Here is a 16,545-nt window from a genome sequence, read left to right as displayed (position 1 = left end):
TTACAGTCACTGGGAGAAGTGTGAGCAATAAGCAAACCAAACCTCTCAGCTCTCCCAGAAATCAATTTGAAAGTGCACTCCAAAAGTTACTAAATTGTGCACACCTTCCAACGAGGGACACCACTACCAGTCTTCTAACCTCTAAGACACAGACGGAAGAGGAAAAGAAGCCACATGAGAAGAGGGGAACTCTCAACATGTACAGCAACACCTTTTGTAATAGCAAAAAACTGGGAATTAAGAGGGTACCCATAAATTTGCAAAGAGCAGACAGAGGATAGAGGGCTGGGTCTGGAATCAGGAAGACCTCAGTTCAAATCTGATCTCAGACAATAAGCTGTGTGAGCCTGAGCACATCATTTAAAATAAACTGGAGAAGGAAATGGCAATCCACTCCAGTATCTTTGCCAAAAAAATCCCAATTGGTGTCACGAAGAGTCAGGCACGAATGAAACAAGTGAGCAAGAGAAATTATGGTATATTAAAGTAATGGAAATATTAATTGTGCTATAAGAAATTATAAAAAGTGATAGTTTCAAAGAAACATAGAGTGAAGTTAGCAGAACCTAGAGAACAATTTATACAAGAACAGAAACAGCAGAAAGAAAAAACTTGAAAAGACTTCAGAATCTTGATCATTGTGAAGACCAACCATAATTCCAAAGACTGATGAAGTATGCTACCAACTTCTTACAGAAAGGTGATAGACTCAAGGTGCAGGAAAATATTTACATTTTTGGACACGGCTAATGTGGTAATTTGTTTTGTTTAAATATGTATATTTTGTATATTTCTAAAAGGGTTTTTTTCTTTTTTTGCAAGGGGAGAGACAGAAGGAAGAAGGGAATGGGCAACAGGGTTGTCAAAAAAATATAAAGCAGTGTCATTGAAGCATTTTTAAAAAATTCACAAACAGAAGGAAACACTTACAATCAGGATAACTTTGAAAATTACATGTTGAATTTATCATGTACATAAAAGGAAAAGCAAGCGGTATATAATAAAGATTCACAGTTTCAGGTCAATCTTCTTTTTCTGTTCTACTATGAACATGGGAATGCTCATTTTATTTGGTATTTAAATTCAAAATTTTTAAAAATGAAAATTTTAAATAAAACAAAATGAATCAGGTAAACAGATGAGAGCTGATGTCAGCGGAGGGAAAAATTAATTGGGAGATAAATTCAAATAATTTATTAAAAAGTACATGCAATTCATAACTGGTATTATACTAGCTACCCATAAAAATATTCATCCAGAGGACAAAACTCATTCATTACTATATATCTTATTGCTTCAGTTCCTGAATCTACCAAGTTTGTGAAGGGAAAAGAAATACCAGGTTTTTTGTTTGCTTTTTTTCAAGGCAATTCGGGTTAAGTGATTAAGTGTCAAGTGTCAGAGGAGGAATTTGAACTCAGTTCCTCCTGACTCCAAGGCCAGTGCTTTATCCACTACGCTACCTGCTGCCCTGAGAAGCACTATGTTTGAATAAACAAAACCAGCAGCAAGTTGGGACTGGAACACAGTGTGCAACAGTTAGAGTTTAACGTGGAAGTATAAATATGCCATTTGCCATATTTTTTGTTATGTACTTGTTTTCTTTCTTTCTTTTTTTTATTTTTTTGGGGACCTGGGGGGCAGGAAGACAATGTTCTTAATAGTTTGAATTTAAAAGATTTTATGATTTGGGGCCTGAAAATTGATTTATAATGTTGTAAAAGATTCAATTCCATTGATTAAGCATCTGACTCAAAGATCAATACTTTTCCCACTATACTTGCTGTCATTCAGGAATAGAAACACAGCACTTTGACAAATAAAAATTAAGCAAAGAAATCAAGAAAAAAATGCTATGTTAAAAACTGTTAAAATTCACAAGTCTGTAGAGACAAGAAAATATAAAGTTCTAGATTCAAATTTTATTCAAGCAAAATAATAATCTGACAGTCATGAGGTTATTCAACAGCATACCATTTTCAAAAAAAAAAATGTACCAGATAACCGTAAGCCCACAAGGTTGTACCAAAGAGAATTCACAAAATCACAGAACTTTCACTTTTGAAGAGACCTAAGCAGTCAGCCAATACCCAAAAGGCATCCCCACTCTAATATGTGTAACTCATATTAGAGTAACAGGTAGACACCCAGCCTCTGCCTGAAGGCCAGTGAAGGGACAGCCACCACCTCCTAGGGCAATCTAACTTCTAGGAACTAGCCTAAATTTGCCTCTTCTTAGCTTCCACCCAGTGCTTTCCTCTAGGATAAATAATGCAAGTCTAATCCCTTTTCGACAAGACAGAACCACTGAAAAGGCTTTTTTTCTCTAGGGAAAACATTTCTAGGTCTTCCAACAGTTCTTTATATGACATAGTCTCAAGGTCCACCATCATGATGGCTTTGAAGACATTCTCCAGCTTATGTTCTCCTTAAACTGGGGCACCCAGAACTGAACAAGATACTCCAGATGTGGTCTGACCAGGGAAGAGGATGGTGGGACCATTAGACTCATTCCTGGAGGCTTCCCTTTTCTTAAAGAAGCCCAGAATACCGCACTGGTGAGTCACACGAAGCCTGCAGTCTGCAGAGCCTTGGATCTCTTTTACACAAATTGCAGTCAGAATAAGTTTCTGCCACCACCCTCCCCCACTATCCTGACCTTGTGAAGGTGATTTTTTAAAACCAAAAGTGAAATTTTGCATTTCTCCCTACTAATACTAATGATCTTTTGGATTTAGCCCAGTGCTCCAGCTGCTCAAGATCTTTGGGAAAGCTAACATCTAGGATGTTAACGATTCCTTCCAGCTATGTGTCCCCTGCAAATCTGCTGAACATGCCATCTATACCCTTGAATAAGTCACTGATAAAAAACATTATTAAACAACAGATGGTCAATGGAGACCTCTCTGGCATTCCATTTGGTGTGGCATCAAATTCTAAACAACTACTCTGAGTCCAGCCAAGCAACAAATTATCAAATGAGTTGTGTTATCATTACTTAGACTAATACCATCTACTCAAGGTTCTGATACAAAGCACAACGAAATTCTAGTAACTGGTAAAGTAATTTTTTTTAAAAACAGAAGATTTCTATTTACAAAATCAAACCACAAGTAAGCACCTTCCACAAATTGTACTAGGTGCTGTAATACAACTAAAAAGAATAAAGTAATTCCTACTTGTAGGGAGCTTAGGTTCTAATGCTAGAGACAACCACTTACAAAAATAGTTATAAAGCACATGTCTGACCCTGTCACCCTGCCCTGCTCATCAATCTCCAGTGGTTCCCTATTACCTCCAGGATCAAACATCTAACAAGTCCTCAGTTTAGCTTTCAAAGCCTTTCATAACCTGGCCCCTTCCTCCTTGCAACGCTCCATCTCCTGACTCTTCACCTTTTCATAGGGTGTTCACCAGCCTGGAATGTTCTCCTCCCTCCCATCCCCCTCTAGACTCCCAGGCCCCAAGTGGCCAGTGCCTTCCTTCTTACTGCACACACCACTGTACACATCACACACATACCTGGCTGTCTGAAGGTGGTCTCCCTTTTGGAATAGCTCCTGAAGGTTTATACCTTTAGCACTAATGCCCTTCTTCGTGTAAGTGCTCAATAAATGCTTATTCACTGACAGAAGAAATAAATACAAAGTTGTTAAATACAAGAAGGTTTTGGAGGCGGGATGCTAGCATTTGGATGGCTGTGTCTGAGGACCAGAAAGAAAGCCAGTCTGGCTGGACAGCAGAATGTGAGGGGGAGCAATATCTAAAGAGACTGGAAATATGGTTTGGGTCCAGAAGGCAGAGCTGAGAGCTAAAGAGAATGGAGGCAACAGAAAGCCAAGGGAGTGGGCTGGATGGAGAGTCACATGGTCAGATTTATGTTTAAGGAAAACCACTTTGGCTGCAGTGCGCAGGACAGTCTGAGGTGGGAGGAAATCCATTAGGGAGCTATTGCAACAATTTAGGCAAGAGGTGATCCAAGACGACTCTAAAGAGGTAGCAGTCTGAGTGAAGAGAAATGGGTAAGTGTGAGAGATATCGTGAAGGAAGAAACTGCAGCTAACTGGGTAGAGGAGGTGAAAAGGAGGCAGTGAGGTGAAGTGCACATGAGGATCTGTTGTTTTAAGGGGTCTCTCATAGCAGCTGGTTTAGACAGCTTAAGATGGCAGTGAGAAAGCTTCGTGGGTAGAGTGCTGGGTCTGGAGTCAAGAACACTTAAGTTCCAGTATATGACAAAAACTGCTGTAAAACTAGAAAGCAGTATGTTGGAAACTAACAGACCAACATCCCACACCATATACTAAGATAAAGTCAAAATGGGCACATGATTTACACATAACGGATGATACTATAAGCAAATTAAGAGAGTATGGAATAGTTTTTCTGTCAGATTTATGGATAAGGGAAGAATTTAGGACCAAAAAAGATACAGAGCATTACAAAATGTAAAATATATAATTTTAATCATATAAAGGCCTCATTTCTCAAATATATAGGACTGAATCAAATTTATAAAAATACATATCATTCCCCAAATGTTAAATGATCAAAGGATATGAACAGGCAGTTTTCAGATGAAGAAATCAAAGTTACCTAAAGTCATATGAAAAAATGCTCTAAATTACTACTAATTAGAGGAATGTAAATTAAAACAACTCTAGAGTTATCACCTCACACCTATCAGAGTGGCTAATATGACAAAAAAGGAAAATGCTAGATGCTGAAGGGCATGTTGGAAAACTTGGACACTAATGTATTATTGGAAGAGTTGTGAACAGATCCAGCCATTCTGGAGAGCAAACTGGAACTATGCCCAAAGGGCTATAAAACTTTGCATACCCTTTGATCCACTGCTAGGTCTATATCCCAAAGACATTCCAAAAAATGGAAAAGGACCTATTGGTACAAAAATATTCACAGCAGCTTTTTGTGGTGGCTCAGACTTGGAAATCAAAGGGATGCCCATCAATTAGGGAATGGCTACACAAATGTTGGTATGTGATTGTAATGGAATACTATTGTGCTATAAGAAATGACAAGCAGGATGATTTCAGAAAAACTTGGAAAGACTTCAATGAACTGATGCATAGTAAATGGAACAGAACCAGGATAACATTGTACACAATAATAGCAATATTGTTTAATGAAGAACTGTGAATGACTTAGCTATTCTCAGCAATATAACGATCCAAGACGATCCGAAAGGACAAATGATGAAACATTATTCACCTCCGGAGAAACAACTGATATTGTTTCAATACACACTAAAGCATGCTATTTTTCACTCTTTCATTTTTTTCTTTTGAGTTTTCTTGTACAAAATGACTAATGTGGAAATGGTTAGCATTAACTGCACATGTATAACCTATAGCTGATTACTTACTGTCTCAGGGAGGGGGGAAGGAAGGGAAAGAGAAAGAGATAGAATCTGGAATTCGTAACTAAATAATAATGTAAAAGAACTTGAAAAAGAAAAAAAAAGAATATCTGACTTCAAATCCAGTCTTGGGCACGTACTAGTTGTGTGACCCTGGGTAAGTCACTTATCCTTTCCCTGTCTCACTTTCCTCAACTGTAAAATGGGAGAAATAATAGCACCTACACCTCACAGTTTTGTTGTGAGGATCAAAAGAGATAATATTTGTAAATATTGTGGGGCACACAGCAGACATTTAACAAATGCTTATTCTCTCTCGCTTTCTCTCTAGGGCATCCAGTTTGAAATGCCCAAGAAGCAAATGCTAAGGAGGAACTGAATCTCAAAAGAGAGACTGGCTAGATCTATAGATCTGGGAGTCATCTGCATGCATCTAGACCCATGGGAGCTGTAGAGGTTACCAAGAGGTTACCAAGAAGGAGAACAGAAGAAGAGAAAAACCCTAGGATTTGGCCTAGAACAGAACCCTGGAGAAGATGCAGTTTAAGGCTATTATTTGGATGATGAGCCAGCAAAGGAGACTGAGAAAGTGGTCAAAAATTCAAGAATGAAAAAAGTTACCATCCTTTTCTCTACATCCCAAGATTATCTAATTTTCCTTTTAAGAATACCAATTTGGATATTTCTTTCAGATTAGTACAAAAGTAGTCCATTGTGAATACAGAAATCTGCATACTGTTGCACTTTAGCCAAACCAACCACCAGAGCATCTGTTTTTCTTTGTTAAGAGAGGAAAGGTATTGGGAAATGACTGACAGTCTGGGTAACAAAAGATATAACAATAATAGTACTAATGATGATGATGAAAGGTTTTTATAAAACAGGTTTAAGTTAAACTCTAGACCGGTTAGAGATGACTACAGAGTTAAGTTTGCTAAGCCCAGGAAGATTCTTACCTCCATAAAAGCGAATCATACAACTGAGGTCAGGGTTTGTTGCCTCCTCCTGTATACGAACAGGATCCTCAAAGCCCAGGCTGCCTAAGTATTCATATACCATCTGAAGGGGTCGATCGGTAGGGTCCAGTCTCCTGATGATAAAAGCCAAAAAAAAAAAAAAACCAGTTTGGTAAAGAGATAAGTGTTTGGTCTCCTAATTCTCAAACAAACCAAAATATACTATCCAACACATTTTTAATTTTCACTTTTAAATAAATTACAACTTCCCTAGAAAATTAGGCTATAACTAGTCTCAACATAAAGGTAGAGAATTATGAAATATAAAATATAAGATTTAGAGACATTTTACCTCTGATAATATTTATTACTGTATGTACCCACCCCCTGTTAACAGACTCTAAGAGTCTGTAGGAGTTGTGGATAGAGAGCTGTCCTAAGGGTCAAAGATCTAGGGTTCAACTCCCACCTCCAACAAACAATATTGGGGACAATGGCTACGTCATTTTATCTCTCAATGCCTTTGGCAACTCTGTGCCAATCTGAACTAGTAGAGTAATTTACTTACCAAGAACACCCTATATTAATGAAACCATAGCTACAGATTGAAAATAGTAGGTTCTTAATAAATGTTTCCTAACTGAATGGCAGAAGGTGTAAAGATGTTCAGCTTTTTTAATGGAAGGTTAAAGGGAAACAATAAGAGCTGGTGTCCAATATCTGAATGGTGTCACTACGATGGAATAAACAGATTGTTATGTTTCAGAAGGTATAACTAAAACTAACAGAAGTAACAGAAGGACAGACTTGAGGTCAATATAAATAACTAACTAGAACTATTTAAAAAAACTCTAAAAATAAGGATTACGAGCTGTTAACTATCACCTGAAAAATTTCTCCCAATTCCTAACAAGCAAAATGCAAATAAAAATAGTTTGAGGTTCTACTTCATACCTAGCAACCAAGAAAACATGACAAAAGGTGGACACTGCACTGCTGAAGGGATCATGAAGACAGACAACTAAATCACTGCTGATGCAGCTCTTTGAAGCAACAATTTAAAATTATTCTAAGAAGGTAGCTAAAATATCCATACCCTTTGACCCAAAGGTACTATTGCTAGGGTATTTCCTAAGGTCACTGATAAAAAGAAAGGCTTCATATATGCCAAAACATTTACAGCAGCACCTTTTGTAGTAGCAAAGAACTGTTCACATGTTGTTGGTTCGGTCCATTTCAGTTGTGTCCGCCTCTTCCTGACTCCCTTCGGTTTGCCATTTCTTTCTTCAGCTTATTTGACAGATGAAGAAACCAAGACAAACAGAGTGAAGGGACTTGCCCAGCCGCGCTGAGTTAGTAAATGTCTGAGGCTGGATTTGAACTTGGGAAGATCAGCCTTTCCAGCTCCAGGACTGACACTCTATCCACTACAGTGCCACCTAGCTACTCTGTGAAATGAAGGAGCCACCAACTGAAGAATGACTGAACATCTGCAGTGCGAGAGCATAACTGAATACAACTGCACTCCAAAAGAAACAATGATGATTGATCCATACAAATAAGATGATCACAGAGAAATAGGAGAAGACATATGAACTGATACAGAATGCTGTAAGTAAAAAGCAGGAAAACAACGGACACGATGCCTACGCAACGTAAATGGGGCAACCACCACTGTCCCCAAAGTAATAAACTGAATGCTGTGAAATAATAATCAAGTTTGGCCCCAAAAGAAGGGAGAAGTACCCCTACCCTTCCTTGTAGAGGTGGAGAGGAAGGGGGAATTATGGGCTTGGATCACCACACAAAATGTCAAACTTGGTTGATGTATTGGTTGGTTTTGCTGAAACTAATCAATGTTAGTATAGTTTTCCTTTCTTTGTTATCAAGGACAGCTCTGGGTTTGAGGAATAGGAAGAGTAAGGGCAAGAAGGCATACTGGGAAATGTGGATTGTCTAAAAAGCAAAAAAAAAAAATCAACAAAAAGTATAAAAAAACTTTTCAACTGTATACACTGAGTGTTATCACAGGAAGCATTCAAACAGGGGTCCCCTTAGGACAACCTGGTGAGATATTTTAGAAGAAAATTCTTTAAAAAAAAGTGACTTATAGAAGTGATTGTAGAAAACTGAAAACAAATAAATTGATTAAAAAATAAATTAAAATTTTATAGAGTGGAAAATGAGATATGACCACTACAGATTCCTTCAAACTCTACAATTCTGTGATTCTAAAAGTCTCAAAGTTACATTTCAGAGTGACCCCTCTTTCTCTCAAGTCAAGAGATTCCATCCATGAAACTGCTCCAAAGCAACCTAGAAAATGTACTACCCCAAATCCTGATAAGGCAATGCGGAAAAAATCACAATGACTCATTTGTATAGGCCAGGTCAGCATAAGGAGACAGACAAAGATTTGTGGAAACTAAGGCCAGAATCGGGCCAGGAGCATGCTATGCAAAAGAGCTCTCCAGCAGCACTGACCAGGGAGATGTGGGCAAGAGCAGGCCTCAGACCCATACTTAGGAAGCAGCAAACCAATATAGAGCACTGCAATGGAAACAGGTGCCACCTGGCAGTTCTGCTGCCCGTTATCCAGTTCCAGGTCACAGATTCAGGGTAGAGAAAAGGGAAAGGATGTTGTGTCAGCAGTGTGGCTCAGACACCAGGAACACAGAGGACTTAGAGACAAAAAGTCAGCATAGACCCCAGAGCTGTAGAGGAATAACCAGGACAGAAATCCCAGTCCAAAGAGGAACCTACAATTTGTCAACAGAACTAATTGAGCTTTACAACAAACTAATAGTGGCTGAGTCCAACAGCATTCTACTGTTGCTCAGATCAGGAATTTGCAGAGCTTAGACCAGAGCAGCAATAATACTCAGCCTTGGATCAGACCACTTTGGACAAACTGAAAGTCTGCAGGTTCCCACCTTGTCCCCAAGATCATAGAATAAACAACCGCATAAGATCCCAAGAACAGGCTCAGTCCAGACCTTCCTTTTAGAAACATGACAGAGCCCAGCCCTAACATCAAGTCTGACGCTGGAAAACAGGCTGGAAGAATGAGCAAACAAACAAAAAGAGAGATCCCACCATATTAGCTGCCATGATAGCGGCAGGGAAACTAAAGACACAAACTCAGAAGACAAGAATCACTCTAAAACATTCACAAGCAAAAACTCAGAGGAAAACACAGCTTGGGCACAAACTCAACTAGGATCCCTGGAAGAGATAAAGAAAGAATTTTAAAAATGTTTGGTTTTTTTAAATGAGAGCATTTGAAGGGAAAAGTGAAAAAGTGAAAGTTATAGAAGAAAGAATTAGAAAGGGAATAAACAGATTTAGCATAAGAGTTACAAAAATCTTGCCCAAGCAATAAACTTCCTGAAAATCTGAATGGACTAAATAAAAGCCAATGATACCATGAGATGGTATGAAGTATCAGGACAAAGTCAACAGACTGAAAATATAAATGAAAAGCTAGGTAGAGTCCTAGCAAAAACAACTGATCTGCAAGACAGAAGAGAAAAAATGTAGGACTCCTTGAACTATGTAAACATCATGACCAAAAAAAAAAAAAAAATCCTAGATATCATATTTCAAGAAATCTTAAAAGAAAACTGCCCAGATCTCTTACAACTGAAGGTAAAGTAGAAATAGAAGGACTCTACCTTCTGAAACTCAAAAATGAAAACTTACAGGAACTGTATGGCCAATATTCAGTTTCCAGATCAGAGTAAAAAATACTGAAAGTGGTCAGAAAAAACTCAAATCCTGAGGATCACACACGATTTAGCAACTACTACTCTTGAAGAGGCAGAGAACTTGGAACACAATACTCCAGAATGCAAAGAACAGGTGCTTATAGAGAATAAATAATTTATCCAGCAAAATTGAGAATAAAGCCAGAAGTGAAGAAAATGAACTTTTAGTGAAACAGATTTCCAAACATTCTTGATGAAAAGTTCAGATCTGTAGAGAAAGGTTGAAGTTTAAAAAAGGCATGAAGAGAAACACAAAGAAGTAAACATAAATGACCATGATAAAGGGCTAAATAATAAACAACTGCTCATATTCGAATACAGAGAGATGATGATTAGAAAAGGCCTAGGAATGGCTCTATTTTGATGATCTTAAGAGAATAATGGAAAGACAGACTGATAAAGGTCTCATTACTCTAATATAAAAGGAACTAAAGGAAATTTATAAAAATAAGAGCCATTCCACAATTGATAAAAATATGGTCAAAGGATATGAACAGTTTTCAAAAAAAAGAAATCAAAGCTATCAATAGTCACATGAAAAATACTCTAAATTATTACTGGTTAGAGAAATGCAAGTTCAAACAACTCTGAGGTACCACCTCACACCTTTCAGATTGGTCAATACGACAGAAATGGAAAATGACAAATGCTGGAGGGGGTATGGAAAAACAGGTACACTAATATACTGTTAGTGGAGTTTGTGAACTGGTCTGACCATTCTAGGGAACAATTTGTAACTACCCTGAAAGGGCTATAAAACTGTGCATATATACAGCAAAAACCACCAGCAAAACCACTAGATCTGTGTATCCCAAAGAGATCCAAAAAAATAAAAGGGGGGGAGGTATTTCCAGCAGCTCTTTTTTGTGGTGACAAGAACTGGAAATTAAGAGGATGCTCATCAATTGGTGAATGCCCATATAAGTTGTGGTACATGACTGTGCTATAAGAAATGATGAGCAGAACAGTTTCAGAAAAATGGGAAGACTCACATGAACTGATGCAAAGTGAAGTGAGCAGAACCAGAACATCACACACTGTAACAGCAGTATTGTAATGATGATCAGCTACAGTAACCGCAATATTAAAAGGATAATTACAAGGATAACTGTGGAACTCTGAGCAGTGCAAAGATTCAAGATGAAAATGCTGTCTACTTTCAGAGAATGAACTGATGAACTCTGAGTTCACAGTAAAGAGTAATTTTTTTCACTTTCTTCCTGTTTCTTGATCTTTATTGGGTTGTCTTTTTTTGCAACATGGTTAATATGGAAATATGTTTTGCATAATTTCACATATAATTGATATACTGCTTGCCTTGTTAATGGGTGGAGGAGGAAGGGGAGAGAGGAATAGAATTTGGAACTCAAACTTTTTTAAAAGAATGTTAAGAGGAAGAAGAATACATTATGGGGAAAGGAAAGTTAGGGAAAATTATTTCATATTATCAGTCTGTGTAAGTAGACATATAAGATACACACACACACACACACACACACACACACACGAGGATATGGGGGAAGCAGCTGGCACAGCCTCACTCATCTGAACTAGTCAAAGGAAGAAAAAATGCACACAGAGATTTAGATACAGAAATACATTTCACTCAACAGTAAAATAAGAGAGAAAGAAGAAAAGTGAGGAGTAGAAGTTAGTGGTTAGGTAGATTAAGGGAAGGATTAGTCCCAAACAAAACAAATTTTAATTGCTTTGGGAAAATTAAAAAAAAAATTAATTTAATTGGGAATGTATAAAAATATTTATAGCTCTTTTTGAGGTAGTAAAGAATGGGAATCTGAGGGACTGCCCAAAAACTGGGGAATGAATGAATAAGTTATGGTATATAAATGTAATACAATAACACTATTGTGGTTTAAAACGTAATCCTTGTGATGCTGAACCTCTGGCAGCCAACATACAACCCTGTGTACTCCCACCTACTTAACCCTACCCACCTTCCAATGTTCCATTCCACACCTGCCACCCCCACTTTGGCCACTGGAATGCCTGCTCCATAAGCAAACTTCCATTCATCTTAAACCTCTTCTTTCTCACTCCTTTTTACCTTCTGGGCCTAAGACCTAATTTTCTCTTCACGACAGTACTTCTCTTGCCACTCTTTCCAATAGTGACCATGCTTTCTTTGACGTCCCATGACTTACTGTGTGATTCCTTCCCACTGTCACTTTCAGATTCTGCAACTATCACTCAGTAACCTTTCCCTGGGGCTAATGCTCTCAAAACTAAATGCCCAATCCAGATCCTTCTGACCAAACAGAAAGGCTGTCACTTACAAACCTTTCCCAATCTGGCCCCTTTCTGTCTTTCAAGTCTTCTCACAATCTGCTCCCGTGTCTTCACTGTATGAATCAACCCCAGCCACTTTGGCAATGCTTGTCACACGTGCAGGGGAGGTGTGTCCTCTTCACTCCAACTTCTCGTTTCCCTAGCTTCCTTCAAGATAGCTCACAGCCCACCTTCCTCTGCTCTTTGTCCCCCTACCTGCTAGTGTCTTACACTCTGAGATCACCTCCTGTTCACTGCGAATGGATCTTATGGGTACCACCTAGCTGTCTTTGTATGTCTCCTACAGTGAAATGTGAGTTCTTTGCATCCCCAGTGTTTACTACAGTGCCTGATACATAATACATACTTAATAAATGCTTACTGACCAACTGACGGATCCAGAAGATAGACATACCTCTGTTCCCTAGATTACACAAATGCCATCCACAATGTCAGACTTCTGTTTTGCATGTTTCTATAGCAACTCAGAATTTTTCCTTTGGAAAATTAAGAGGATCTGCATCTGCCATAGTTAATTTGACATAAACTAGTAAAATACGCAGTATTTCAAGAACTGCAAAAACAAGCATAGCAAAGGGCTAATTCCACTTTACTCATTAAACTCCTCAAGTGTTGTGGAGTGGGGGAAGGAAAAAGTTGTCATCTGCTTACGATTCAATTTTGTGTTTCAAAGTTCCAAAGACTTAACAGGCTAACAATTAGTTATTTGTTAAATCTCTCATAAGTCAAAGTGACAGAGTATAAAACATCCTAGAAATGTTGGTACAGAGTTTAAACGTGCATATGAAACAACTATTCCAATGAGACAGTAAGACTCTTCTTTAGATGCTTCAAAGAACTACAAGAGTTCTCACAAAAACTAAACGCACACCACGGGCCCATCCTCCACAAAACAGTAATGTTTATCACTGACACGCATGGCTTCTTGCTGGGAGAGAATAAGGGTAGGAAATGTTAAAAATCACTAATTTATCTTATATTTTGAAGTAATTTATATTAGAAGATGCTCTTCACAGACTTACCTTCTTGATAGCCATAAATCCTACAACAGAAACAGGTTATTTGCATGCTAATTTTACAAAAGCAGAGTAACAAAGATATTCAGTGATTTGCTGTCCCACTCCCCCTCAAAAATCCAGAAAATCAGTGACAGAGAAGGAATTAGAATTCAGGACCCCAAATCCTATGAGTGGTTTCAATTATATGATCCACACACTAAGATGCCACTTTGCTTATCTTAAAAGTGTTCCCTAAATTCCCAGTACTATCTAGCTTTCATCAGCTTCAAGGGGGTCAACTCTCATTTCTATGCAGAAGATGCCCAGATCAATACAGCACCCCCAAATCTGTCCAGTATCTCTAAGTACCTTCCCCCACTGCATCTCACACATCTCTCATTTGAATGTGAAGTCCTGTGGTTTCTAAAACTCAACATGTCTAAAACAGAACTTGTTGGCTTTCCTTATAATTCTCTCTTTACTCTTCAGGTTACTACCCTCACTGTCCCAGTCAACCTGGCTTACAAACCTCAGTGTTTTCTTCCACATCAAATATACAATTCACTGCTGAATCTCGGCATTTCTACCTCTGCAAATATTCCTCAAGTATGTCCCCTCATCCTTAGGTCTTGGGCCTTACAGAAACAGGCCAGGATATAGTTTGCCAACCTCTGCTAGTCTCTCTTACATGTACTGTAGCTACCATCTAGCTAGCCCAGCCTATTTTTCCCAAATCTCTGTCTGAATTGGCTTCCCCCCAACCCTGAAACTAATCTCCTTCCTCACTGCTGATTCTTAACTTTCCAGACTAGCTCAATTCTCTGGGCAAGAAGCCTTTCCTAGTTCTTTCCCACAGGCTAAACCTCTGAGATTATTTTATTTGCACTGTCTATATATTTGGGGTGAGTTCCCAGGGAAAAGGGATTGTAGGTTTTTTGCCTTTTTTTGTATGCCCAGCACTTAGTTCAGTGCTTGGGACTTAACAGGTATTTAATAAAAGCTTGTGGAATGATTTAAGCTAGTCTATCAAATCTAAGAGATATTAGTTATTTTTTAAAATTGTCTAAGACTGGTGTATAAAATCACACATGTCCAAAAAGGCAACTCTATTCTTTCTAATTAGAAGGAAATAATTACAGTAATCTTCATTAGTCAGTTTATCACTTTTGCGGTTCAAAATAATAACTAGAAAGTCTGAGTGGCGTACCGTATGCTGCCCAGAAAGGACTAAGATCTTGTTGGCTCTAATTCCATACTCAAGACTCCTTGGTGACATAAATATATCACTTAATTTCTCTGGGTCTCTGTTTTCTCATCTGTAAAATGTGGAATTTGGACTACTGATCAGGGTGGGCTTATGAATTTTAAAAAATACATATTATAATGACTTTCAATATAATTGATTTCCTTTGTCTTTCTATGTATTTTATGCATTTAAAAGCACAGGTGTTAGCAGACTGCCAAAAAAGTCTAGGACACAAAGAAGATGAAGTTTGCTAGACTAGATGATTTTCAAGGCTGCTTTCAATTGTAACTCTACAGTAAGGTTCTATTTATTATAAATTTACACAATAATCATTTCTACTTCTACCATAACTACATTTATAGAATTCAGACTCTTCCAAAGCAGAAACTAAAATTTATCCTAAACCATTTATCACAAAACGGTGAGACTCTTCTTCGTGTCCCAATGGACAGATCCTAACCTTTAACAAAGGGGCCCATTTTTCACAGGAAAAAAAGTGTCAAAAAGCAGCAACAACAACATCCTTAGCTTTCCCACACTTGGTCTGCAGGCTGTTGTTTGCCAGCCGTGGGCTAAAGCATTAGAAGTTTGGAGAAGTAAAAAGTGACCAGGCTGTAAAAGGCTTTACACTCCAAACTAGATTTTACATTTGATCCTTGAGGTAATAAGCAACCATGGAGATTTTTGAATAGGAGAATGGCATGGTCAGACCTGTGCTTTAGGAAAATCACTTCAGTAGCAGGGTGGAGGATGGTTTGGAATGGAAGAAACTTAAGGCCAGGGGCCAGTTACAGAAGGCTCTGGGAATAGTCCAGGGGAAACGGCACAACAGGCACGACTAGGCCAGGTCCCACTAGTACAATGAGTAAGACGCCAAGCCAGAAACCCTGGCGCAGAAGTTCAGTGACCAGACCCTTGGCCCCAGCACAAGAAGCTTGGCCCAGAGCCCCTGTATCCCAGAAGCAGTGCTCAACTTTAAAAGTCACAAAATAGACTGGAAAATGAACAAAAAACAAAAAAGAGCTCTGACCATAGAAAGGTACTATGGCAACAGGGAAGATCAAAACATAAACTCAAAAGAGGACAACAATGTCAAAACACTTACATGCAAAGTCTCAAAGAAGAATAGGAAATGGTCTCAAGCCCAAAGTCTTCTTGGAAGACCTCAAAAAGAATTTTAAAAATGAACTAAGAGAACTAGAAGAAAAATTGGAAAAAGAAATGAATGATGCAAGAGAATCATGAAAAAAGAGTCAATAGCTAGAAAAAAGAAAATAACTCTTTAAAAAGTAGAATTGGTCAAATGGAAAAGGAAGTACCAAAGCTCACTAGAGAAAATAATTTCTTAAAAATCAGAACTGAGCAAAGTTAATGGAAGTTAATGACTCTATGAAACACGAAGAATCAATCAAACAAAATCAAAAGAATGAAAAAACAGAAGAAAATATAGACAATCTCACTGGAAAAACAACTAACCTGGAAAACAGATCCAGGAGAGATAATTTAAGAATTAGTGGACTGCCTGAAAGCCATGAACAAAAAAAAAAAACAAAAAAACCCAGCTTGGACAATATCTTTCAAGAAATTATCAAAAAAACTACCCCAATGTCATAGACCCAGAGGATAATGAATAATTGAAAGAATTTACCAATCACCTCCTTAAAGAGATCCCAAAATGAAAACTCTAAGGAATACTATATATCCAAATTCCAGAACTCCAGACTAAGGAGAAAACACTGCAAGCAACCAGAAAGAAACAATTCAAATATCAAGGAGACGCAGTCAGGATTACACAGGACTTAGCAGCCTCTACATTAAAGGATCAGAGGGCTTGGAATATGATATTCTGGAAGGCAAAGGAGCTTGGATTACAACCAAGAATCAACCATCCAGC

The 16,545-nt window shown here is 38.1% G+C and overlaps 1 protein-coding gene across 3 annotated transcripts in view; it reads right to left on the bottom strand.

Moving 5' to 3' along the window:
- The window catches only part of PHLPP2 (PH domain and leucine rich repeat protein phosphatase 2), an 83,293-nt gene that overhangs the window by 51,154 nt on the left and 15,594 nt on the right, over window positions 1-16,545 (bottom strand). For all 3 annotated transcript variants that reach the window (XM_072636505.1, XM_072636507.1, XM_072636506.1), the window contains one exon: window positions 6,334-6,467. In XM_072636505.1, the coding sequence (XP_072492606.1) occupies window positions 6,334-6,467 (134 nt within the window). The remainder of the gene's footprint in view (window positions 1-6,333; window positions 6,468-16,545) is intronic.

Source organism: Notamacropus eugenii, chromosome 1 (assembly GCF_028372415.1).
Source record: "Notamacropus eugenii isolate mMacEug1 chromosome 1, mMacEug1.pri_v2, whole genome shotgun sequence".
NCBI lineage: Eukaryota > Metazoa > Chordata > Mammalia > Diprotodontia > Macropodidae > Notamacropus > Notamacropus eugenii.
Note: the sequence above shows the minus strand (reverse complement) of the source record. Positions and strands in the feature narration are given on the sequence as shown.